The sequence below is a fragment of the Sminthopsis crassicaudata genome, chromosome 1, assembly GCF_048593235.1.
Source record: "Sminthopsis crassicaudata isolate SCR6 chromosome 1, ASM4859323v1, whole genome shotgun sequence".
Classification (NCBI taxonomy): Eukaryota; Metazoa; Chordata; class Mammalia; order Dasyuromorphia; family Dasyuridae; genus Sminthopsis; species Sminthopsis crassicaudata.
This window is the reverse complement of record NC_133617.1, coordinates 138,444,278-138,471,681: the sequence shown is the minus strand read 5'-3', so window position 1 is coordinate 138,471,681 and position 27,404 is coordinate 138,444,278. Positions and strand designations below refer to the sequence as shown.

Sequence of the window (27,404 nt, the reverse complement as noted above, 5' to 3'; positions counted from 1 at the left end):
TAGTTTTCAAAGTCCAGAATTATTTTTATGATTTTAAAATGTTTTAATGTATTTATTGACTGGTTATCACATTTATTAAAAGTTTTTATGACAAATCCATCTGTCTTTATTATTCAAATTGAATAGTTTTGTTTTTCATCTAGGAAATTTGTTTTGAATGAAAATAGCCTGACAGAAAGAAATTCATGTGGAGAAATATTGTTAATAATTTTTAAAAATAATGTTGGTTTACATATGACAGAGGTAAGACATTAGGGTCACTTGTTATTTTGGCTACAATTTAAACCTTCAATAAAAATAAAGGTGCTACTCTTTAGCATTTGAAAACCAAACTGTTTATAAGACAGATGGTTAGAGAGAAACTGTTTAAAAAAAAAAAGAACAAAGGTAAAACTTTCCTTTATTTGTGGTTCAAATTATGGAAACAACAGTATCAGTTGTAGAATTTTAGAATGCTCAATTAACTGATCCAAAATGGCTATGATCCTTGGATAATAAAAAGCAATTAATGATTGGTTTGATGCCCATATTAAAAAGTTAAAATGAGGGGCACACAGATCTTATTATTTCTTAAAATCCTCCTTTGCGTCATCAAGTCAAATACCGATCTTTTTAAAACAAGTTTTAAGAATACTGCTAACACTGACTAAACAGCCTGATTGACTTCACTTCTACATATACTGTTAGTTTACCGCTAAATATTCTATAATTAAACATAAAATCACTGCCTAGATCTCTAATGAATAAATTGACTCAATCCCTAGCTAAACCATTACTGACTATAAGTGTTCTTTATGCATATGATAAAACAGTTTATATGTGTATAGACACATACAAGACTATGATACAAACAAATTGCAGCCTCAATCCTATCAAAACTTACCCAAGGGTGTTGCCTGCCAGTCTGCCCAGAGTTTCAGAACCAGACAGAAACCATGGGGAGTCACTAGTCCTGCCTGGCCTGGATGTCCTTCCTGCCCCTGAGCCACTGCTCAACTTTGAACTGAAAATAAAAGACGGTAGATCAGTCACAAAACAATCCCATATGGGTTAGGAACAAAACCTGGAATCCCAGGTCTCAATTTTCAGGGACTTATTCTGGTAACATACCAGCTTAAGCAACACCCTTGGGGATTATTACATGCTAATCTAACTAATTACTAAAATTATAACTTGAAATGAGAAGACATAGCTAACATTTTTTATTCACATTAGCAATTCCATTCTGTTCTCACTATAAAAATGTTCAACCAAGTAATTACAAATAAATGTTAAATGTAACATTTAAAGTTAACTGTTTGATATCCAATAAAATAACATATAGGCCATTACCCATCAGTTTTTAAGATCCCCAAATTTAGGATCCAGTTAAGCATTCTATAGTAAAATCAGTTTTCTATGTCATTTGAAAAGTTAAGGCAAAATTTTAAAGTGACCTACAAAGTCAATCCAATCAAATAGACTGACAACAATTTTCCCCCCTATTTTAGAACCTATTAACTTCAAAGCATTCCTTTAAGGAAGTGATTCTCTGCCGATTTTAATTTTACTATGCTAAATAAAAAAATAATAAACAATTTGTTGAAAAATACTACTAAACTATACCTCTGTTTAGATATAATGCCTCGCTTTTAGTTATGGGAAACACAAAAACTATTTAAAATAATATCCAAAGTTAAAACATTTTAAGAAGAAAATATGGACAGCCTTACCCATCATTATTATCAGGTTTACCCAATTCCAGTCTGTCTGGCTGCACTGAAAAACCAATCCTGCAAACTCTGCCATCCTACAATCAAGAGGGGAAAATGAAGTTTTTAAAATAGAAGTGCCAATATATAAGCATTCCATCAATGAGCATTTATATTAGCCCATCCTGCCCCTCCAAAATGAGCTGGCACTCTTGAGAGAACATTTGTCCAGTCTCCCAAAAAAGAATATCCTTTACCTCAAAGGACCTTATTATATATTTAAGACATGATGAACACATATGAAATTACAAAGTGTCTTAAGTTTTATAGAAATGCATAATAAGAAAAAGACAAGGACTTTTAAAAGCTCTGAAAAAATATGGTTTTGGTAAAATGAGGTGTCAAACATCCTCAATCCCTTTTTTTAACTTAAAAAATTTTATACAACTAATTGAGGAAAGTGCGGGAAGCAGTAATGAAGGACTCAGGAAAAATTTAATCTTACTGGACAATTATGACTTTTACTCGGTCATGGAAATAATAGGAAATGACAGATTATTTTCAATATTTCTACATTAACAGATTAATATTTACCTCAAGAAGAAATGCAGCATGATTTGGTCCCACCACACACTGTTTAATAGTAGCCTGTTCCAATACATTCAATGGAGGGTGACTGAAAAATTTTAAAGCAAATATAACATTAAATTTTAAGCTCGGGATAAGGGAAGAGATTAGTAGAAAAGAAAAACTGGCATTCAAAATTACTATATTACTAAAATGTGTATGTCAATTAAAATACTCCTTTAAATATTAATGAAGTCAAATCACAGGTTTCATTCAAACAAGGCCCAGGGAATGAAATGACCAAACTTATAAGATCAATGTCTCCTTGACAAATACCTTATAACTGCTAGTTAAAACTTGAACTAGTATAAAATGAACTAATTAAGGAATTCTAGGAAGCATGCTACAGTGCCTTTTTTACATGGAAGAAACAAAATTTTTAGACATAAAAAAAGCAAGTAAAATCTTACCTGTTTAAATTATATTTGTTCAGTTTCTCTGACACTTCCCGTAACCTGGGAAAAACAAACAAACTTCTATAGTGAATATGTGCAATAAAAAACTTATTACATGAAAACAGAAGAATATTCCCATACCACAGGTAGTTTATCCATTATTCTGACGACAATCGGTATGGTAGAACAAATAGGCTGATTTGATTGATTGAGTCATGGCTAAGCAAGCTATTGTTCCATAAGGACAACCAATAACTAGACTCTTTCTCTGCTCCTCCTACCATCGGAAAACCTTTTTTTTCCATATCTACTACCAACCCTTTATAGTTCAGCAATACAGGACATGCCAATTATTTCTAATCAAAAATGATGCTTCTCCCTAGGTATATATACCTCACATAAGATTTAGAATGGAAAAAAAAATAAATAAGTTATGAATATTTTTGAAATACAGATCTGATCTAGAACAAGGAAAAATGAACTTTAAAAAATTTGAGATTCTGGTCTAAACACCACACAGTTTACCAATCTTGTGACCAACAATCATAGGCTCAATTTCCTCATTTGATAAAAATAGTTTCCATGAATATTCAAAGATAATATAAATGTATTTAGACTATGGTAAACCACAATGTAAAAGTATTATTCTTATTTTCTAAAAAGATAAGCAAAGATACTCAAATCAATTATAACTAAACTATCTTCTTAACCTATATTTTGTTAACATTATAAGCAATTTCATGTTTTAGCTTAAGATATCAGAAAGTTAATATAAACAAATTACATTTTTAAAGCTATTACTTCATTAAAGTAGTTTATTGATTTTATTTTTACATTTGCCTTAGCAGAAATTACAAAGTTTCTATTACTTAACTCAATTGCCTTTATCAATATGGGAGTATGACTGACAAATAAGGCTCCATCCAAACAATGGAAAAGAAAGAAAATATAACTTCAGGCAAACAATCTGCCATAGTCTCAATTAATTGATAAGAATTTACTAAGCACTTACTATCTTACCCTCCCCCTCCCTCCTCTCCCCATCCCAATTCTGCCAGCTATTCTAATTCTGTAAACACAAATCTTGCTTTTTTATTCCTGAGATCACTAGGCATGTTCACTGGTTCTTCACACCAGAAATAATTTCCCTACTCATCTCTACCTCCTGGCATGCTTTAAGTCTCAAATAAAAGCACACTTTTTTAGAAAAAAATCTTTCCAAATTCTTTTCTTAAATGTTAATGTCTTCTTTTTGATATCTTCTATTACAATTGCAGGCGCGCACGCACACACACACACACACACACACACACACACACACAGAGACACCCCCTTTCTTGCTGTATATAGCCGTTTTGCCTATTGTGTCCCCCATTAGACTGTGAACTCCTTAAGAGCAGGAACCATTTTTTTTCCCTTTTCTTTGTATCTCTAGTGTTTGGCACAGTGCTTGGACTTTAATGTTTTTGTACTTGACGTGTGATTCTGTATAAAAGTCTAGTTTTCTAAAACAGAGCTTTCCATCCAAATTACTTTTTCTCAAAAAATAAATTCTAAATCAATAATGATTCTCTTCTCTGAAAAAAAAAGATGTTAAATATTCTATTATGCTGTTGTTTCTGATATATGAAATGAATGGCCAAATTATAGATTAATTTTTTTTTTCTCAAAAATCAGGTGTGGGTAGTTTGTAACGGATACTTCTAATTCTCCTGTACTTCTTTGTACTATTTGCAAAACCCCATCACTGGCCTAGATTTTTTTTAATATAATATAATACAGTAAAAAGTCACCATAAATTTCTAAAATTATAAAAAGGCATCCAAATGAAAATTATTTTCTGAAAACTCAAGTATTTTTTTAACCAAACTCTAGCTTGATAAATTAATAGCTAGGTGACCCTAGCTATTTTTTAATCATCTTTCACTTCAATCATTAATTAATCATAACCATAGTTTAAATAATACCAGCAGTAGAAGGGGGGAGAGGAAAGTAGAGAAGCCAAATATAGACAGTTTATTATAAAATCAGTAAGTAACTATCACTTTAAACAAAATATAACCTATCCAGATCTGTGTGCCATCTGTAAAGGTGTTGGGACTAGACCATTTTTATAGTTCCTTCATAATTAAATATTTATGATCCTGTAATTAGCAAAAAATATACTTTTCTAAGAATTCAAGCATTCTATAATTCTCTAAACCAGTGGTCCTCAAACTTTTTAAATAGGGGGCCAGTTCACTGTCCCCCAGTCTGTTGGAGGGCCGGACTATAGTAGTAGAAACAAAAACTCACACTCTGTCTCTGCCCCTCACCCCATTTGCCATAACCCTGCAGGCCGCATAAACATCCTCAAGCAGGTGCATCTGGCCTGCCGGCTGTAGTTTGAGAACCCCTGCTCTAAACAATAGTCAATGATGACATTTTCATGGCCCATAACACTTCTAAATTCATGAGAAACCTGGCAGAAAAGACTCAAAATTATGGGCTCAAGAATAGTCCAGTCAGGTAAATTAGTCAATAAACATTTATTAAGCACCTAGTAAGTGAATCACTGTGCTACACCTAAGGATACAAAGAAAGGCAAAAGAAAGTACCTACTCACAAGAATTTACATTTTAATGGGTAGAGAACATGCAAACTATGTACACATACTATTTTTTGAATGACTATGTTAATCATAGTCATATGTTTGATATAATATGTTTGAATGACTAAGTATGTTAATCAATGCATTGAAATCAACTGGACTACTCTCTAGGAAACTGCCATTATAAACATGAGATGGCAAGACAGGGCCCTTGACACAGGACAGTACTTTATGTCAATCAGTTAATAAGCATGTATTGAGCCCCCATTAGGTACCAGACAGTTTAGAATACATGCTCTCAAGGAGTTTACATTGTATTGGATACCTATACAACATAAATAGAAAATAAGTGAAGGATGAGGCAAGGGATGAGAAGAGATTAAGAAAGGCCTCATATAAAAGCTGGTATTTGAGCAGAATTTAAATGGAAAGAAAAAAAGGGGAGAGAGGCAAAGGAGAGGAGGGAGTACACTGAAAGGAAATGCATCATATACTCTTCTCACTTCACATATTGAATTAGTTCCAAATCTTGCCATTTTTTTTCTCCACAACATTTTTAACATCTGACCATCCCTCCCCTCTCCTTTCCACTATCACATCTACCATCTCAGTTCAAGCCCAAATCACTTATTTCTGTGGAAATCACCACCATCCTTCCAGGGTCCCACAATATCCTCAAATCTTCACTTTCCCTCACTCCACAAATCCAATCAGTTGCCAAATATTATAATATCCTACCTTCATAGGATCTCTCATCTGACCCCTTTATGACACTCACACAACTATCACACGACCCAGTTGAGGCCCTCATTACTTCTCACCTAGATTATTACAAGTCTTCCAATTGTTCTCTCCACTCTAGTCCCTTTTACAGTTACTAATCCCACCAAACTGAACTTTTCTTTTTTCCTTTCATGACACTTCAGCTTTCATATCCATGCTTTTGCACAGATATCCTTCCTCCACTCCTAAAAGGAAAACCTCTGATCATTTATACCTCAAGAAACCTTTTTGCAAAACAAAGCTCAGACACCAACATGAACCTTTCCCAATTTCCCAAATACAATGAATGGCCTGTCCTTTTTGACAATTTGCATTTATTCCCTTTAAATGAATTCTATGTTTATATGTGTACGCAGTCTCTTCTATTGGAGTGTAAATTGCTTCAGAATAAAGACTGCTGCATTCTTGAAACTCCTTAAGGCCTAGTATAATGACTGTTTATATACTGTATGTTTTTAAAATGCTTGTTGAAAAATGCTTCTATTTAAACTTAATTTTACTCTTTTGCTTTTACACTACGTTCAGATTTTTTAAATCCCGGATAGGGGGTTAAATGAACACATAAATGTATTAACTAAAACCTTTCCTAATTAGTAACATTTCTATAGAACTATAAAAAAGTTATGTCAGTTTGATAATTTTTTTAAATGATGATTAAATGTTACATCTATGGCCAACTAAATTACTGAAAGAAAAAAACTATATGCACAGTTTAAAGTATTTTGAAAGAATAATTGGTAGATCACTAAAAATTATATAGGTTCATGAAAAAGTTTGATGTAAACAAATTACATCAATAAGTTCCCCTTTTTTGATTATGTATAGGCATAACTTATATGTTAAGTAATAAAATTCTCCCTTGATATCTTTGTAGAAGTGCCTAGCATACAGTAGATGCTTAAATAATGCTTGTTGAATTGAAGATAAAAAAGACTGGACACCAGGCACACATATACACGATCTTAGCTAGATAAAGTATCATAAGTAAAATGTTTTGACTTCTCTATTAAACATCAATATGGAGGATGATATCAACTCTCAGACTGATTCTGTGTCCTTTTAATTATTTCTACTGTATGGATCATGACTTAGAATACATGTTTACCAAAATTTAGATGACACAAAACTGAGAAAAAATAGATATGAATAGTTAATAGAATGAAGCTTAGAAGCAAACAGAAAACACTGGATATTAAAATCACTAAGATGACATAATAGCAAATGTTTAAAATCAGTAAGTAAAGATCAAAAATTCAACTAATCAAGTCCAATGTGTGTTAAAGACATCAATAGTAAGAACTGAAGGATTGCATAATCTGATTTAAGATTTAAAATGGGTCAGAATGAATGCCATTATTAAACTGTATTAGCACAAGTAGAGTGTTGACAAAAAGGATCCTTTGAAAGGTTAGTGGAATACTCAAAAGTGAAAATGATCTTAATTAGGACACCATCAAACCTGAATCACCACAAAAGTAGTCAAAATCATGACACATGATAAGGGTTTGTTGACATGGTAAGCCTAGGTGGTCTAATGAATTTAATAGTTTTCACATTTTTAGAAGAACTATCATGTAAAAAAATCTACATTGCATGCAGATTCAGCAAATGGAAGTTAAATTATTTTGTAAACATAATACTGAGCAGATCAAAAATGTAAAGGTCTGCCTTATGAACTGCTTGGTACCAGAAATTTTCAAGCAAACAAGAGTCATTTATTGGAATGCTGTCAGAAGTCCTGCATAGAAGTGGGTGGAGTTAGGCTATCTTACTAAATGAAACAAAAATGGATTTTAATGTTGAATATACTTTTAATAGACACTAAGCAACTATGTGAAAAATTGACTTTAAAAATCTTGCAAATACCTATCATCCGACAAAACCAAATTTCTGAGGTCTCAGATATCAATTTGGATAAAATGTTCTTGGTATATTAGTAAGTACTAAATGAATATAAGCAGAAAATTTCCCTTGCATAATAAAAGCAAACTACTAAACAGGAAGTAGCTTATATTAGCAATGAAAATTATGTAATCATTAAAGACCTGACATAAGCATTATTTTATATGGCACTCATCTATTTAAAAGAATCTTATCCAGACACTTAAAATGCTTTAAATTATGAACTGTTTTCCAACACAGCTTTTGGAAATATCTCCTTTATGTACACAGAGAAAAATTTTAAAAAAATGTTTTTCTGAGTCCCCACAAGTCAAATAACCATTTCACAGTATATCTTTGCATTCACTTCTAATGGAACAGAACACTTGGGAGATGAATTTTGCTGTAAAACAATGTCAATTCTGCATTTAATCACATTGAAGCACAATCAATAAAGTAATAAGGTAGTTGGATAAATTAGCATTAAGCTTCTAACAATTTTAGTACTTTCCTGGCAAAGATATTGTAGATAGATTAAACAATACAATTTATCCCTTTAAAGTGATTTAGGTTATTTCAGAAGGCTAGAGAGGTAAGAAGGGGGAGGAGAAATCAACTCAAGTGTTTTTAATGAAAGGTAGAAAAAATAAAGTATTTGAATTAAGAATATTTCATCAAATGAGTGCAAACTGTGAGGATTTTTTTTGTTTTTATTCCCAGATTATTTTTACCTTCCGAATACAATTCTTCCTTTGCAACAACAACAACAAAATTCGGTTCTGCACATATTGTACCTAGGATATACTATATTTAATATGTATGGGAATGCCTGCCATCTAGGGAAGAGGGTGGAGGGAAGGAGGGGAAAAATTCGGAACAGAAGGGAGTACAAGGGATAATATTGTAAAAAAGAGAAAAAATTACCTATGCATATGTTCTGTCAAAAAAAATGTTATAATTAGAAAATTAATAAAAAAAATTTTAAAAAAGAATTATTTCATCAGAACTCAATCCCAATTTAACATCCTAAAATGTTTTCTCAAAGCTGACTTACAACTTTTTCTTCTCCAAATTGCAAAGACAGTGGAAAGAGATATAGTCACACAATTTTCAAATGAAATCAGAGATACTGAATTAACATTGTTTCAAACATGTTTTTGTTTAGTTTTCAAGTCTCTCTACCACACTGTTACCTCTCTACCACAAAACATATAAAATAAAATACAAAGCACTAGGACTTATAGAGTTACATATTATATATAATTATATTTAAAAGTAATACCTAACTACAATTAATGAAATATAAGGTAAAGGCTTAAGACCTAAAATTTGTCTCTAATATTTTAATTATAAACTTCCCAAATAATTTTTTCCTCATTAGTCCTTTTTAACCACTCTATATCAGATACCACTTGATTAAGAGAGATGGTTTCTAATTCTTATTCCCACCCTAGACAAGTGAATGAAAAAAATCACTGGATCTTAATTTCTGTTATATGTTCTTAAAAAGGGATCTGAGAAGGGAAGCAGAAATGTCAGATAATAAATGTTCTCAAATATTCAAATGAACTAAAAAGGACCTTAGGAAGGAAGATATCTATCTCTAAAGAAAAGAACTGAGTATTATAAATATCAGTATTATATGTATTGTAGGATTTCACATATATATTCACATCTTCTAGAATAGCCCTAGTTTTGTTTTGTTTTTTTACAACATTCCTAAAATAACAATACTTAAAATTTATCACAACAATCAAGATATGGTCTGACCAGAACAGTAGTAGTAACTATCATTTTCTTGATTCTGGACATTATACTTCCCAATCCAGCCATAATATAACAGCTTTGAGAGTTAACTTGTCATAGTCTTATTTTGCACATGTAGTCCACTAAACTCCCTGGACCTTTTTACACATGAATGCAATCCAATTTAGCAATGTCTTTTATATCTTGTATCTCTACAATTTATGAAACCAAGTTAAGAAATTTATAGTTATCCCTTCAATCTAAATGTCTGTTCTTATAGTCTGGGAAGATCTTTTTGGATGGTTCTCCAATCTAGTTTGCTAATCTTAAAATATGTTCCTTAATGTTTAGTGTTCGCATGTAAGCTCCTAGTGTTAACAACTATTTCACTGTATATATGCTTATTAACTAACACTCCCTTCTTAATCCAGTATACAAAAGCAGCCCATTGAGGTCTTTATCCAAATTAATGATTAAAATATTGAACAAAGTGTCTGTCAAAGGCACACATATTCCTAGAAAACCCAACAGAAAGGTTTTCCTTTAAACTGACCCATTAATGACTATTCTTTTGATACAACAGTTCAACCACCCAGCTCCAAATTAACATACATATGCTATTATCTAGTATCTCTTAGCACAAATAGCCACAAGTGTAGAGCATGAGCATGATTCTATTAAGTGATTTACTGAAATCCAGGATTACTATATTTAGAAATCTAAAATATATAGCCTATTTCCCAGTTTAAAAAAAAAATCATACTAAATGCAATCTAGTATGACTTTAAGTCCTAGGGAACTACTGGGAATTTATAGAAATTGGGTTACTTTGCAGGGTTGCACTGTTAGTAAATGTCAGAAATGAGACTTACAGGCACCAAACCCAACACTCTTATCCTCATCATGCATCTTATCAATCTATTTATCCTATCAAAAAATCAATGAGCTTTTAGTATGGCATGACTTTATAAAGTCATCCTGATTCAGTGGTTTTCCTAAGCATTCGTATAAAAATCCTTTTTAATGTTTTAGAATTTTGCCAAGAAGCAATTGAATATAAAAGTAGTATTTGCCTTTCTCCATTCTACTGATATTTGTCCCTTTCTTCATGATCAATACAGGAAGTGCAGAAGACAGAAAACTGGGCCTTGGAGTCAGGAAATCTTGGTTCAAATCCAGGCTTACACACTTGCTATCTTTATGACTAGAGGTAAGTGATTTAATCTGTTTATTTCTCACAGTTGTCAGGTCAAATGAGAAAAAATTTTAAAATGCTTATTAGCATAATTACCCTGATACATAGTAGATTTTTAAAATACCTGTTTTCTTCCTTTTTTCTTTCCTATAAAAATGTCAGTAATTTTTAGGCACCTAGCTAATAGATTGTTGAACTTGGAGTCAAACAGATCAATCAATCAATCAAATCTGATCTCAGAAACTTACTGGTTATGGGATTTCCATAAAAATCACTTCAACTGTATGCTTCAGTTTCCACAACTGCAAAATGGGGACTGACAATAGCAAATTTTGCACAAGGTTGTTGTGAGAATCAAAAAAGATATTTTAACAGTGTTTAAACTGTGCCTGGCACATAGTAGGCACTATATATTCCCTATCTCCTCAAATCCTTTTATAGCTCCCTTTTAATTATTGTGTTCCTTGTAAATAAATATAGTTCCTCAGTCAAACAGCAGGACTGAATGTTTTGCTTATTTTTTGTAGGCTCTCCTCTTGCATTACTTTCTCTAGTAAATTGTTCTTCTATTTGATTTCTCTATCCCTAACAATGGTTGCTCATAATAAATCATTACTCTTCTGAATTTTTTAATAGCAAGTATTATTTACTTCAATGATTTGATCCTGTCTCTTAGCTTTATCAGTTCCATTCTGACATTCAATTTTTCAATCTCCTTCTCTTCAGAGTATCCAACTTAGAAAATTTTACATGTAGTAATCTTTCTCTTTTCTCTCCATTTTCAGGTAAGACTTCATCAGATTCTCAGAACTCCAGGAAATTTTTGCTAATTTCCATTAAATGGATTTCATCCCTAACCATTATTCTTTTATCTTAGGCTATGATTAGAAATCTAAATCTTACACATCTCATCTGACTTCTGTTAACTATTACCTATTTGCTTCTTCTATCCCTAATAATGGCTGTTTATAAGAATAAATCATTATTCTTCTGAATTTTTTAATAGATAGTAATAGATAGTATTAACTTTATCAGTTCCATTCTGATACTCAAATTTTAATCAAAGTTCCAGAATCTCCAACTACCAAAATGTCCAACAAAGCCATCTCCCCTTTGATGTTGCAGACCATCTACTCTCTCCTTTCACTTCACTGTAAATTCCTTAATTCTATCAAATGAACCAACAACTCTCCAAGTATATTTAGGAATAAAAAAGTGTATTTGCGTAGCCTCCTTTACCAAAAACATGAGCAAAAATCTCACTTTTGTTATCACTAAAGTCACACCTGTTGTGTAATCATATACAGTTCAGATATACAGACAGAACTTTTGAGGAGAGTCAGGTCCTCTATTAAAATGAACATATCCACTCAAAAGTCATATTTTATAATATCTGTATCTCTCAGTCAATTACATAACTCTAAAAAAGTGTTCCACTGCATAAAATAATTTGAAAAAGTTTTGTTAAAAATTGCATAACCTCTTATGAGATATATCACAGAACAGTAACTAACATGGCAGTTTCCAGAGCCAAAAAGTATAGGTTCAAATACTACCTCTAATACTTATTTGTTGTATAAATAGAGATAATTTAATCATTTCTCTGAGGTTTATCTTCTCATTCTTCAACCAGAAGCCAGTTAGGCACTTGTTTCTCACAAAACTATGATCACTCTAATCAAATAATATATGCAAAAATGTTTTGGAAACCCCAAAATAGATAGAAATTTAAACTATTCTCATATATTCAAAAACAGAAATATAGATTTTTGAAGTAAATGTAGGTTTAAAAAAAGAATGTATTCACTTTTATTTTTTTAAAGCATTTTATTTTTTTAATTACATGTAAAGATTTTTCAACATTCTGTTTGTAAGATTTTTAGTTCCATTTTTTCTCCTTCCTTCCCTCCTCCCCAGGACAGCAAGCAATCTGATATGGATTAAATATGTACATATCATTTTAAACATATTTCTATATTGGTCATATTTTCCCAGAAAAATCAGAACAAGAGGGAAATACCGCAAAAAAGAAAAATCAAACAAACAAAAAAAGTTGAAAATAATATGCTTTGATACCCACTCAATCTCCATAGTTCTCTCTCTCTGGATGCAGATGGCATTTCCCATCCCAAACTATTGGAATTGTTTTGGATAAGGTATTGCTGAGAAGAGCTAAGTCTTTCACAGTTGATCATCACATAATCTTGCTGTTTCTGTGAATGTTTTCTTGGTTCTGCTCACTTCACTCAGTTCATGTAAGTCTTTCCAGTTTGTTTGTTTTTTAAATCAGCCTGCTCACCATTTCTTATAGAATAGTAGTATTCCATTATACTCATATAACATCACTTATTCAGCCATTCTCCAATTGATGGACATCTCAATTTCCAATTCCTTGCTACCACAAAAAGAGCTGCTACAAACATTTTTTTGCATTTGTGATTCTTTACCCTCATTTAAGATTTCTTTGGGATACAAACCCAACAGTGACACTGCTAGATCAAAGAGTATGAACAGTTCTGTAGTTTGGGGGGCATAATTCCAAATTGCTCTCCAGAATGGCTGGATCAGTTAGTTCACAACTCCACCAACAATGGAATGTATACACTTTTAAGCTGTTTTTCTTTTTATGGAAAAATTTTGAACATTGCTACTCCAATATATGTTCAAGTTCTTTTACAACTGTCAAAGCACAGATTTCATTTGAGTGTTTCTGTTGAGAACAAGATATGCTTATCATATAGTAAATGGACTCTAAAAGTGAAAGTATCCAAATAGGGATTGATCCACTATTGTTGTAAATGAGAAAAAAAAAATTAGCTATAAAAAACCCTAATGGAGGGGAGGAAAAGAAGGAAGGTGAAGTAAGGAATAATTTACTTTAGATGAACATCAACAATACTCTGAAGACTTATTTTCTTCAATTGTTTTTCTGTTTTGTTAAGTATTATTTCTCAAAAGCTCTGTACCTACTACTTTTACAGGGTTTTTTAGTAAATATTTAAGATGGTACTTACTTTCATTCTGACAACTACTTTGCATTGGGGCAAAACCTACCTAGAATATAGCAGTAACTCCATCTTTGTTCATCCATTTAATTACTCAAAAGGATCTGCAACTGTATTGATTCAGAAGCTGCTTTCCACAATGCTTCTGGACCCAACTAATCTTGCCCATATTTTGTCCAATTAAGGACAGCTAGGTGGCACAGTGGAGAGAGCACCAGCCCTGAATTCAGGAGGACCCGAGTTCAACTCTTCCTAACTGTGTGACCCTGGGCAAGTCACTTAACCCCAGCTGGGGGGGGGGGGAGGAGAAGAATGTCCAATTACTTCGAAAAGTTCCACACGTGAGCTTCATACAACAAGCTGGCGCCTTCCTGGCTCTCTAAATATTATGGGACTTATCAATTGATCATTCTGGGTATCTATCTATCATTTCTCATTCCTATCATTGATAATTATCTTTAGTCATTTGTCAAGCATACCTCATGTTTGATAATATATACCTGAGCAATTTTTCCTTCCTCATAACAATTTATACTGGTATAACTTCTGCATTAATAATAATGTGATTAGCCATAAAATTAACTTATGATAAACCAAAAAGGTTATTTCAACATACAAATAATACAAGGGATCATACATCATACAAGGGATCATACATCAAACCACAAATGAGTTTTTCTGGTTTATATTAAATTTAACCTAATAATTTTTCAAAATGCCATCAGCCTTCTTTTGAATTTTTGTATCATTTTGCACATTTTTAAACATTGCCTGAACTTCCCCTTGTATCACTCCTCTTCCCAGAAAATTCTTTCATATTTGAAAAAAAAAAAAAAAAAAAAAAAAAAGGTGTGTGTGTGTGTGTGTGTGTGTGTGTGTGTGATGGTTAATGGCAAAGCCTATCAATACATCAAAAAAAATGTTTTTTCCCAACTATGGAGTTCCCATTTCTACAAATGAATTATTGGAGGTATTTTTTAATAGCTCTTATTTGGAGCCAAGCTTGTTCTCATTTTGGAATATTCATTTTCAACTGGTTTCACAATGGTGATTCTTTCTACTCACATTGCTCTTCTAGCTCTGCTTATTTCACTCTTAAGTTCATAAGCAATTTTCCCCTGCTTTTCTATATTCATCATATTCATGTTTCTCATAGCACTCTAGTATTCCAGTAAGTTCACTCTCCATTTGTATAACCATTCCTCATTCAACGGACACCTAATTTATTTCTAACTCTCTGATCTTACAATTGTTGCTATAAATATTTTGAGGTTCAGAGATTTTCTTTTTCTCAATTACCTTCTTGGGAATTACCCACTAGTAGCATCTCTAAAACAAAGACTATGACTTAGAGTCGCTTTATTGACATAACTCCAAATTATTTTAGAAAATGGTGATAATAATACATAGCTCCATCAATAACATATTATTCCTATCTTTACATTACCCCTCAAATACTGAGTTTTCCTATCTTTTGTCATCTTGTCTATGCTGTTTATAAGAGTAAAACTTTCAAAATTCTTTTTATTTACATTTCTTATTAGTAATTATAGGTATTTGTTCATATTACAATTTATAGTTTGCAAATTCTTCTGAGAATCTATTGGGCTTTGGGCATCTAATCTAATTCCACTGTTTCTATATTTTGGTTATATTCTTATCTAAGAAATCTGATAAAAGAATTTTTCCTATTGTTAATAAACTAATTTTATTTGTAAAGAAGCCTTTCAATTTCACATAATCAAAATTATCTTTTCTAGTCTTTACCCCTAGTTTGATTAAGAATATAGCCAACCAAATTCTATGAAAAGTATGTTTTTCCCCCTAATTTTTATAATATATTCTTTAATTTTCTGGTCATGTTATATAACCAGAATGTATAGTGTGTACCTTAAATCCTAACCCTAAAAAGCCTATCTTCTTCCAGAATGGCTTCCAGTTTTCCTAATAGGTTTGATCCAAGAGAAAATTCTTTTATCTTAAATAAAAATATAGTTTTTCCAACACTAGATCACTAAGCTCCATAATGTCTGATTCTCCTTTTTTACAGAATATTTCAAATGATCAAGTTCTCTATCTTGATGCAGTAGGTGGTGTGCTGGACCTGGTGTTAAGGAAGACTTGAGTTCAAATCTACCCTCAAATATTTACCTATTATTTGACCCTAGAGAAGTCTTTCGGCACTACTATGAGGATCAAATGAGATATTTGGAAATACTTTGTCAACTTTAAAGAGCTATGTAAATACTAGCTACTAGTAACCAGTATCAAAGGGTTATAACTGTTTTTATATATTTTGAAGTCTAAAAATAACCTCTTCCTTTCATGCCTACCCTTATTCATAATTTCCTTTGGTATTTTAAGGATTTTATTCCTCCAAATACCATTTATTATTTGCGTCCGCTTCTATAAAAAATCCCTTTGATAATTCAACTTATATAGTATTAAAGCTAAATTAACTCTGGTGGTATTATTAACCGGCACGATTCAGCCATGAGCATTGAATGTTCCTGTAGTTATTTAAGTTGTTCTTTAAGAAACATTTTGTAACTAAATTTAAAACAAATTCAGTTTAATGTGCTGAATGTACCTTATATTATTGAGTGTCCTTTAGTGTATCTTAGATTAGCTCCCACATATTTTATACATGTTTATAATTATTTTGAAAAGGATTTCCCTTTCTAGTTTTCTTCTTAGATTTAGTTATTTATAAATTACTCACTTTCATCATTTAATGACCCAATCCTTTTTTGATTCCATTTTTTAAAGACAATCATTTATTTTAGTTCTAATTCATACCTTCTTACTTATAAAATTAATTTATAAATCCTTAATCAATAGCATTTGTCTATATGTTAAAGTTTACAAAGCATTGTTATTTTTTTGATCCTCACAAAATCCCTGTGGAAGAAGCCTTAAATTCTATGCAATAACTTCATTGGCTACTACCCCCACCAGCCCTCTACCAAGGATCAATTACAACAGAGTTAGAGAATATCCCAAAAATCTTAGTACAATGTTAAACCATAATAGCTTATATACTAATTTCTTCTTAATCCCCAAAGGATACAGTTAGAGTCACCCATCCAGTCTAACATCTCACACCTAGGCAAATTTAGTAGACATCTCCCTGTATCTATTTGCATTCTCTCCAGGGGTTCTGAAATTAAGCTCTGCTGAGGATGTTTATTCGGCCTGCCAGGTTATGGCTGAGGGGCAGAGACAGAATGTGAGTTTTTGTTTTTACTATAGTCCGGCCCTCCAACAGTCTGAGGGACAATGAACTGGCCCCCTATTTAAAAAGTTTTGAGGACCACTGTGTCTAATCTATCTTAAGTAGTAATGCCAGATCAGTCTTCTAAAAACTGCCAATTTCATCCTATCAATCCCCTGGACCAAGAACCTCAAACTTATTCCTCACTATCTCTAGGATAAAAGTCAAAACTTTTCAGTGTCTAATAGAGTTGGCTCTCTTCAACACCCCTCTCCTCAGCTGTCTCCTACTCCCTACTATAAAACATTCCTCTTCTGTAACCAAATAGTCTGCTCAAAGACCTTTACAAACAGTTCTAATCCCTGACTTCAAATCTTTGGTCCCTTATTAAATACCTGTCCTTTTTTCCTTGACCTACAGAAAAATTAGCTATTCTTCAGATCTAAAGATATATTACTTTACATTTTTATTTTTATTTTCTTGCTTACATTTTTCTATGATAACTGAATTCCTGCACACATTCATCCTATAAATAGATTATACAATTATAGAAGGAAAAGCATGGTGAGATAATACTTCTTAAAATGTTGGCAATTTTAGTGGATTGCAAATCAATGATCAACAGAATGAAAACAGCCTAAAAAAACTAAACTGATTTTAAGAGAAATTAATAGTGTGTTCATCTCAATGTGTCTAGATATCATCAGGTTCTAACCATCACAATTTAGAAAAAATACCAAACATGAAAAGTATCTAGGATAATTAAGTGGTACAGTGGAAAACTTATTGGAATAACAGAATCCTGGCTTTGATTCTTAGGACCTTAAGCAAATAGTTTACCTTTCCTTTAATTCATTTTCCTATCTATAAACTGAGAGGTTGTCCTAAATAACTTCTAAAGTGCTTTCTAGCTATCAATTTATGAACTCAGAATGATAAAGCCTATAAAATGTATTATGAAATATAAAATGACTGGATATGTGCCTCAAGATAAGTGGGGGTGAAAATGAATAATGTCCATTAATTGGAGAATGGTTGGGTAAATTATGGTATATGAAGGTTATGGAATATTACTGCTCTGTAAGAAATGACCAGCAGGTATGAAGAGGTATTCTGATGGACAGAAATAACTACACCCAGAGAAGGAACACTGGGAAGTGAATGTAAATTGTTAGCACTATTGTCTATCTACCCAGGTTACTTAATACCTTTGGAATCTAATACTTAATGTGCAACAAGAAAATGGTATTTACACACATATATTGTATCTAGGTTATATTGTAACACATGTAAAATGTATGGGATTGCCTGTCATCGGGGGAAGGGAGTGGAGGGAGGAGGGGATAATTTGGAAAAATGAATACAAGGGATAATATTATTTAAAAAAAAATTTACTCATGCATATATACTGTGGGGAAAAAAATTCTAAATAAATTTTAAAAAAAGAAAAAAAAAAAAAAAAGAAGAAGAAGAAAAAAAAAAAAAAAAAAAAAAAAAAAAAAAGAAATGACCAGCAGGACGAATACAGAGAGGTTTAGAAAGACTTACATCAACTGATGCTGAGTGAAATGAATAGAACCTGAAGATCGCTGTACACTTCAATGCTGTATGAAGATGTATTCTGATGGAAGTGGGTATCTTCAACATAAAGAAGATCCAACTCACTTCCAGTTGATCAATGATGGACAGAAACAACTACACCCAGAGAAGGAACACTGGGAAGTACACCCAGAGAAGGAACACTGGGAAGTGAATGTAAATTGTTAGCACTACTGTCTATCTACCCAGGTTACTTATACCTTCGGAATCTAATACTTAATGTGCAACAAGAAAATTGGATTTACACACATATATTGTATCTAGGTTATACTGTAACACATGTAAAATGTATGGGATTGCCTGTCATCTAGGGGAAGGAGTAGAGAGAGGGAGGGGATAAATTGGAAAAATGATTACAAAGGATGTTATAAAAAAAATTACTCATGCATATATGCTGTCAAAAAAATTTTTATAATTATAAAATAAAAAAATTTAATTTAATTTTAAAAAAAGAAATTAAAACTTTCTAGTCATATAAAAAAAAAAAAAAGATAAGTGGGGGTGGAGGGGAGAGATCAGCTCTCTAACTAGAAGGGCTACTGGTGGGAAAATGAACAAGATAATTCTTCTTGGACTCCAAACTGCCAATAAGTTTAATGTTAGAAAAACAAGAAGAGCATAGGCTGTAAAGGCTTCCTTTGATTAGATACGTAAAAGCAGAACATTATAGAGAGAATTCTTGTTCAGGTAAGAGTTGGACTAAAAAGGCCTCTGAGATTCTTTCTAACTCTGACATTCTTTGATCTAGGGATTTTATATGTACACCCTGTATCATTCATTTTATCACTTAATCATAAACTTTCCTGTACAACAACTTACATTATCCAATCAGTCATTTGGTTATCACATTAATCACTTATGTAGTAGACACTAATAAACAATGAAGATACAAAGCAAAGAGCAAAAATAAGTACCTATTCTCAAGTAGCTCACATTCTAAGAGGGAAACAATATGCTAAAAACTATGCACAAATAAGATACATCATAAATACAAAGTATTTATTTGTATTTAAGCTCAGAATTTAAAAAAAAAAAGATGGGAAGCAACAAAGGGAAGGGAAAAGAAATATGAATGTATTTGTAGGTAGTAGAAAGGAGTCAGTAGATTTGGAGAGAAATAAGATTAGAAAGTGGGGGTGATTATAGATACAATATATTAAAGAAAACAGGAGGGATAGAGGCAGTAATCAAGGTTGCATGTCCAGGTGTTTGCATTAGCAATAAGGCCCAGACTCTACACAAGACTCTACAAAAAAGCTGGCATTTATAAAAGCTTATTATCTCAGTAGTGGCTAGAACCTATATTATTGGAGCACTCTGTGCAAATGGAAGAATATTCTTTTAGTTTGTGCCCTTAAAATGAGTTACCATGTTTATTCCAGTCCCCCAATAATTTCCTTAGGAAATAATATTCAATTCAATAATTTATTTAGCACTTATCATGTCATGTGCCAGGCACTGTGCTAACATGAAGTAAAAAAGTAAAATTTAACATGGTTCAATTGACCAAAAGTTGCCAATTATGATTTTTCTTTCATGTCCATATTTCAACTGATGGATTTAATCTGATATCATTTAAAAGAAAATCCTTCCCCCCTCTACTAATAAGTAGAACTAACTATGAAATTGAGAATTGGTAGTGATCCTCCTCCCAAAAAAACTCATCATATATACTGCATAACTTAGTTGTTATTTGGTGTCAAACAGATACAAACATAGCTATTTATGTCACCATCACTATATCAAATGTTTTGGTGTTTAATACACCAAAATATTTAATTTGATATCACATATTGGATTCCTCAAATAGATCCATAACTCTAAAAGAATGATTAGCAACAAAAACCAAAAATAAATAGCAATCTTGATGGGTTACTACCAAAGAAAGAAAACTAATGTCTATAAAGTATTTAAATTTTGAAACACATATTTCAAATGAATGTTTGAAAATCAAACATGATTACTTGTATAATTGTTCCCTTGCAGAAATAATTAAGCTATCTCTTTCCCAATTCTATTTCTGACTTTTTCCTATGATAGATTTGAGAACAAGTACTCTAACCATTTTAAAAATAATTAATTTTTGTCCACTTAAAAACACTTCATAAATTTGTTCATTCAACTTAAATAATCATTTAGCCAAAATCTGCCAAAATTTGAAAGAAGTATAAATAAACATTCTTGGCATTTCTTCAAAAGATATTCACTTTTCCTTCTTCATTTTTCTTTACTAAGAATAGGAAAATATATACATCCACAACTTATTAGTCTACATTCAGAAATTTATCCTTCTAGAATGCCCACAGATAGTTGGGGAGGAGGGGGGTGGGTGGAGAGAAACCTAAATTTAAAAAAAAAAATCTGTATTTTCCAACTCCTCCAAGAAAGCTTCACCCACAAAAGACTACTCTGCTCCATAGAGTCAAATTCTTAGGAAACTTGGCGATAATTGGTAATATATAGGCAGATTGATGTGGAAAGTATAAACAGTTTTACTTCCCAAAGGGAGCTAATAAGAAACAAAAAGTTAAGCAGAGATCACTCCAAACTCTCATATTTTCAAATGATTTGATGATTCTCCAGTTTATATCTACTTCACCTATTTCTCATATGTCTGTTGGAAAAAGTTTACAACTTCTGCTAAGAGTTTGGGAGAACTGCACTTCAATCAATGCCCCTTTAGTTTGTTTATGATATTATCATCAAAAATTTTCAATGTTATATTTTAGGTACAAGGTTCACTTGCTACAAAAAACATTTCTTACTTTTCCTAAAAGCCAATACCTAAATATAAACAAAAAATGCAAAGAAAATTAACCAGAAAGAAGAGAACTGGCATTACTTCTAAGGAAATATCAAATTTTAAAGATATCATCAATCCAAAATTAAAAACTAGGAGCTAGTTAACCACTTCTGAAAACAAATATAGTTTGAGAAAGTTTTTAATTTCAAATAAAAGGCTTCGCTAATTTTTTTCCCCTAAATAACATCAAGGCAGTGTCTTCCATTTATTCCTGTCTCTTTTGGAAATTTTTCTCCCTGTGATTTAGAGACTTAATAATTCCCATGTATCAATAAATACAGCACTTGAAAATTCTCTCAATATGAAACAGCAAGTTCAGACAATCTTGAGAGAAGAACTTTAAGTGCTAAAATCCTTTCCATCAAGAAAGTGTATGTTCCATTTTGTTGGCTTTAGGAAAAAGAGTGAGCAGAGTAAGAGAGAACAGAAAATTAATAGTTTTCTAACATCTGCTGAGTCAGAACTCCTTGGATAGTTTGTGGTAGTATGAATTTCCACCACAAGAGCACACACAAAAAATGAACTTGCCTAAAATCAAACATAACAGTTTATTATTTGTGCCACTGTTTTCTGAGAAGTAATTCAGAAATCTTGTCCCCTTGTCAATTTCTAATTTTTGTGATTTATTTCCTATATAATGCTACTCTAATAGATTTAGAAAGTGGAAACACACACACACACTCTCTCTCTCTCCATTACTAAAAGTAGTCATTTAAAAAAATAGCAAATATTATTTGTCCACTTAGAAAGATTTCATAAACAAAAAGTTCCTGGCAATCATAAAAGAAAACTCTCTAGATCTTACATATAAATTCAATCATTTAATCTGAAGCAATCATAGCAACTTGTACTACTATTGAGTCTTTGAATTGGATTCAGACCCCCATGCCAACAAAGCCTAAAGCAAAGTAAACTACAACAATAGCCTAGTTACTGAAATTGCTACTGGTAACAAAATAAATTATTTTAAGCACCCTGAAGTCAAGGTAGGTGTTCCTTTATCTCCTTAAATAACTATATTGTCATCATGATAAACTTATGTCAATTTTTATTCAATTATCAAAATGTTATTTATTTAACTGTGCAATAGTCACAGATCATTAAATACTAAGAAAATAAGGGAAAAGCAGAATAGTAATTTGGCTTGGTTTCATTTTTATCTGAATAAGAGATGAGGAAAGAACAAGAATAAAAATAAACATTCATATAGCACTAGGCTTTCAACAACAGGAACAAAATTGGCATTAGTTATTTTGACACTACAGAACTCTCAACTGTATGCTAATCTATGTAAGCTAACCCTCTTAGGAAAGAACTAATTTCTTTCTTTACTATAAATGTCACTTTGTTTCAATTCCACCTCTTTCCCCCTTCCCAGCCTTTAAAGGCCAAACTGAAATATTGCTTCCTACATTAAGACTTCCTTCATTTTTCCATGTAGAAATGATCTCTATATGATCTCATCTCAAAGCACTTAAGTGTTTTAATTCAATTTAGATGTTAATATTTTGGTGCCTGTAAGAGAACACTTCCACAGAACGTGACAAAGAATAATAAATTGTCTACTACGGTACATTAAGCAGAAAAAGTATGAATATTGGACTTGAGAGCTGGATGACCACTTCTTGGTTATGGGATGTTGGACTAGTCACTTGAGAAAATCAAAGCTCAGATTTCTCAACTAGAATATTACAGAACAGAATACACAGTGGTATATTATTAAATAACTACATTTTGTATTTCTACTAGCTCAGTTCCTGAAACAGAATAGGTACTTGATATTGAGGAAAACACGCTGAAAACTAATAAAGTACAACCTAAGTATGAATTATTACTGTTAGTTTTATTCCTATACGTCTAGATCTTAACATCAAATGCTTTTGGTTTGGGTTTTTGATGGGTTTTCTTTTTTTTTTTTGAAAGGGTGAAGTGGAGCATCATATTTGGCCTATGCTTAAATGTGTTCATAGTTTATCTAGTCCTTCCCAATTTTTTTATTATTAGAAAAAAAAATACATTACTTAAAAACCTGAAAATATTTAACTATAAAAGACTTAACTCATACCCTCCTTGCTAAACTTATTTGTATACTAAGGACCCATAATGAAAAATTCTATCCATTTCCAAAGAGATGTTTTTTTCAACATGGCTAAAATGGAACTGTTTTGAATGGCTTCACATATATAACTGATAAGCTTTCTCAGAAAGTGGGGGAGAGGAAATTGGGAAAGAATTTGGAACTCAATTTCCCCCCCCAAATCAATGTTAACAAAGGGAAACAATCCTTTTAGCAAATAAGTTTGCCTCTGAGATACCACTACACAACTCTCAGATTGGCTAAGATAACAGAAAAGACAATGATGATGAATGTTGGATGGGATGTGGAAAAACTGAATACCAACCATTCTGGGGAGCAATTTAGAACTATGCCGAAAGGGTATCAAATTCTGCATACCTATTGTTCCAGCAGTATCTCCACAGGGCCTATATCCCAAAGAGATCATAAAAAAAGATCAAAGTGCAAAAATATTTGTAGCAAGGAACTGGAAGCTGAGTGGATGCCTATCAGTTGGAGAAATGGCTGAATAAATTAAGGTTTATGTATGAATGTTATAGAATATTATTGTTCTATTAAAAACGATCAGCAGGATGATCTCCAAGCCTGGAGAGACTTATATAGACTGATGCTAAGTCAAGTGAGTAAAACCAGAACAACATTGTACACAGCAACAGCAAGATTATATGATGATCAATTCTGATAGATGTGGCTCTTTTCAACAATGAGATGATTCAGGCCAGTTCCAATGGTCTTGTGATAAAAACCCATAGGCACCCAGAGGACTGTGGGGATTGAGTGTGGATCATAAGATGTATTTTTGTTATTGTTGTTTGCTTGCATTGTTTTTCTTCTCTTTTGTTTTTTCATTTTTTGGATGAATTTTCTTGTCCAGCGTAACAGTTGTGGAATACATAGACATATACATCATATATATAAAAATATTGGATTACCTGCCATCTAGAGGAGGGGGAGGTAGGGAAGAGAGGGTAATCAATTTTGGAACACAAGGTTTTGCAAGAGTGAATTATTGAAAATTATCTATGCATATATTTTGAAAATAAAAAGCTTTAATAGAAATGATAATGGAAATAAGGTTTGCAATCAGCATATTTTTTAAATTCTAAAAATAATACAAAATTTCTGCAGCAGGACTTTTGTACAATGTCAAAAATAAGTTTTGTCCAGCAAAATGTTTTTTAAAAAATTAAATTTAAAAAATACTGTGCCATTTCAAAAAGTTCATGTCACTACAACATTACTATTCAACACACAGAAAGACCCTTTTCCTTTAAAGTTTTAGTAAAGTTTCATTCATAAAAGGAAAAAAATGAAACAATACATATAGCAAAATAATACATATCAAATAAGAAAATTAAATATTTTTAAATTTGCAAAATTTTTAAGGATTTGAGCATTTTTGGGGGGGATATTCTACATCTCTCATCCCTTTAATGAGGCTTTAAGGGTAAGATAATTAACATATTAAAAAATAAATTAGAAAGGTTAAAAAAGGGAATCTTACATTAATGTTTAATATAGACAATTCCCAAGTAAAATGGCCTGTTTTCCAAAAGTTTAACTGCCAATCAGTTGTTTGTAACGTGAAAACAGTCTCTGAAATATTATATTAGTACAAGATACTAAACCCCTTGGCTAGCCCCACAGCCTTTTTAATCTACAGAATCATTTCAGAGTTACAATGGAACCCAGAAATCACTCTTCACTACGGAGAACTAAACTGATTCAGAAATTAGCCCAAACTCAAGAGCTCAATAGCTGGACTAAGGAAGGATTTACTATCAACAATGTAATTATTATATAACATATATATATATATATATATATATACATATATATATATATATAAATTCATTTTTCATTGCAAGTTATTGTCAATCAACAATGAACAAGCATTTAAATTTAAACACAGCGTGAGTGCCATGTACTGTATGAGGGAGACAAAGATAAAAACGAAATATCCTACCCTCAAGATCTCACATTCTAATAAAGAAAACATGCATGTATTTAAATATATATAAAAAATCCACATAAGGTAAGGAGGAAGAGGGAATATTAGCAGCTGGGAATGGAAAAATCCACACTTTGTTGCATCTCAATAATACTAGATGCAACAGAATCTGCCATTTATAACCAAAGTTTCTATAAGAAATTTATTGAATTTAAATTTGACTTGCCAGATGTAGCTTTTCTTTCTTTCTTACTATTCCACTATGTGCCTGAAGTAGTAACATCATCTGCTCCAAATCACTAATGCTGGGCCCTGATGAGGAGGAGGAAATGGTTCAGGATAATCCTAAATTTTCTCCTATTCTATGTACTCTAAAAAAAAAAAATTAAAAACCAGGTTTTTTTACACTTCCTTTTCAAATTTCCTAACAAGAGAGTCAGGTTATTTCTTCTTTCTATAAATAAATAGGTAGACAAATAAATAAATGGATAGATAGATAGACAGATAAATAGAAGTTTTTGAAAACAAGATAGGCAACATGGTATAGAAATCACTAAAGCACACACACAATATTAACAATCACTGATTAAATCCCATTGTTCAATTATCTGTAGATACAAGGACCCCCCCCCAAAAAAAACCAGACTACTCACAAAAAGCTTACTTATGGTATTCTCTCATGTGAGATGACATGTATGCCTACAAGTATACACAAACACACAAGATAGTTTGGGGAATAATGGCAATAGCAGCAACAGGGAAGGTTTCCCATACAAAGCAGAATTTGATTCTTAAAGAAATAAGTCTACAAAGTAGAGGGAAGACAAAGAAAAAGTAGGTTGAGGTCAAGTTGTGAAGGGTTTTAAAAGACAAAAGTTTGGGGATTTTGGTGGGTCTTTTGATTTTGTTTTTAAATCCTATTGGCAATAGGGAACCATTGGAAAATTCACAATCAGACTAATAATTAAGGAAAAATCATTCTGGCAGCTGGGTAAATTATGGATTAGTGTATAAAGACTAGAGACAGGGAGTCCTGAAATTAGAACATATTGCAATTGACCACTAAGCTAGAGATTTTGAGAGTCTGAATTAAAATGTCAGCTGTATAAGTGAGAAGTAGATGGTCTTTTTTTTTTTTTATTGGCTCAGAGACACATGTCTTAGAGACATGTCCTTTGTATACTTCAAAACTTGCTATGTACATCTTTATAAAATCTACCTCTTATTCCCAGTCCAAAATGCTGTCCAATATAGTGCTATTGTAATGAAAAAAAGCACTGGATGGAGGCAATGGATGTCAGTTCAAAATCTTTCCATTTTTTATTTCATATGCAATTTCTGGCTTCTGTATGACTTATCTAACTAGATGACTTCTAGTCCAATTCCTACATCCTTTTGATTAGAAAAATAATACTCCAGTTCCAATTGATCTGAAATGAACAGAAACAGCTACACCCAGGAAAGAACACTGGGAAATGAGAATGGACAACATATTATGTCCACTATTTCTGTTACTGCTTGCTTGCATTTTTGTTTTTTTCTTCTCAGGTTATTTTTACCTTCTTTCTAAATCCGATGTTTCCTGTGCAACAAGATAACTGTATAGTTATGTATACATATATTGTATTTAACATAAACTTGAACATATGTTTCATGTATGGGACTACCTGCCATTAAGGGGAGGGGGTGAGAGGAAGGAGGGGAAAAGTTGGAACAGAAGTTTTTGCAAGGGTCAATGTTGGAAAATTACTATGCATTTGTTTTGTAAAAAGCTATAATAAAAAATAAAATTAAAAAAAAAAAGAAAGAAAAAGGTGATACTCAGAAAATTACCTGCCCAAAGTTAT

General features: G+C 31.9%; 1 protein-coding gene across 7 annotated transcripts in view; it reads right to left on the bottom strand.

Moving 5' to 3' along the window:
• The window catches only part of UBR5 (ubiquitin protein ligase E3 component n-recognin 5), a 147,763-nt gene that overhangs the window by 96,276 nt on the left and 24,083 nt on the right, over positions 1-27,404 (bottom strand). For 6 of the 7 annotated variants that reach the window (XM_074267798.1, XM_074267806.1, XM_074267834.1 and 3 more), the window contains exons 2-5: positions 2,729-2,773; positions 2,286-2,367; positions 1,713-1,789; positions 884-1,003 (exon numbers count right to left, since the gene is read on the bottom strand). In XM_074267798.1, the coding sequence (XP_074123899.1) occupies positions 884-1,003; positions 1,713-1,789; positions 2,286-2,367; positions 2,729-2,773 (324 nt within the window). The remainder of the gene's footprint in view (positions 1-883; positions 1,004-1,712; positions 1,790-2,285; positions 2,368-2,728; positions 2,774-27,404) is intronic. The other variant, XM_074267841.1, reaches the window with a different exon arrangement.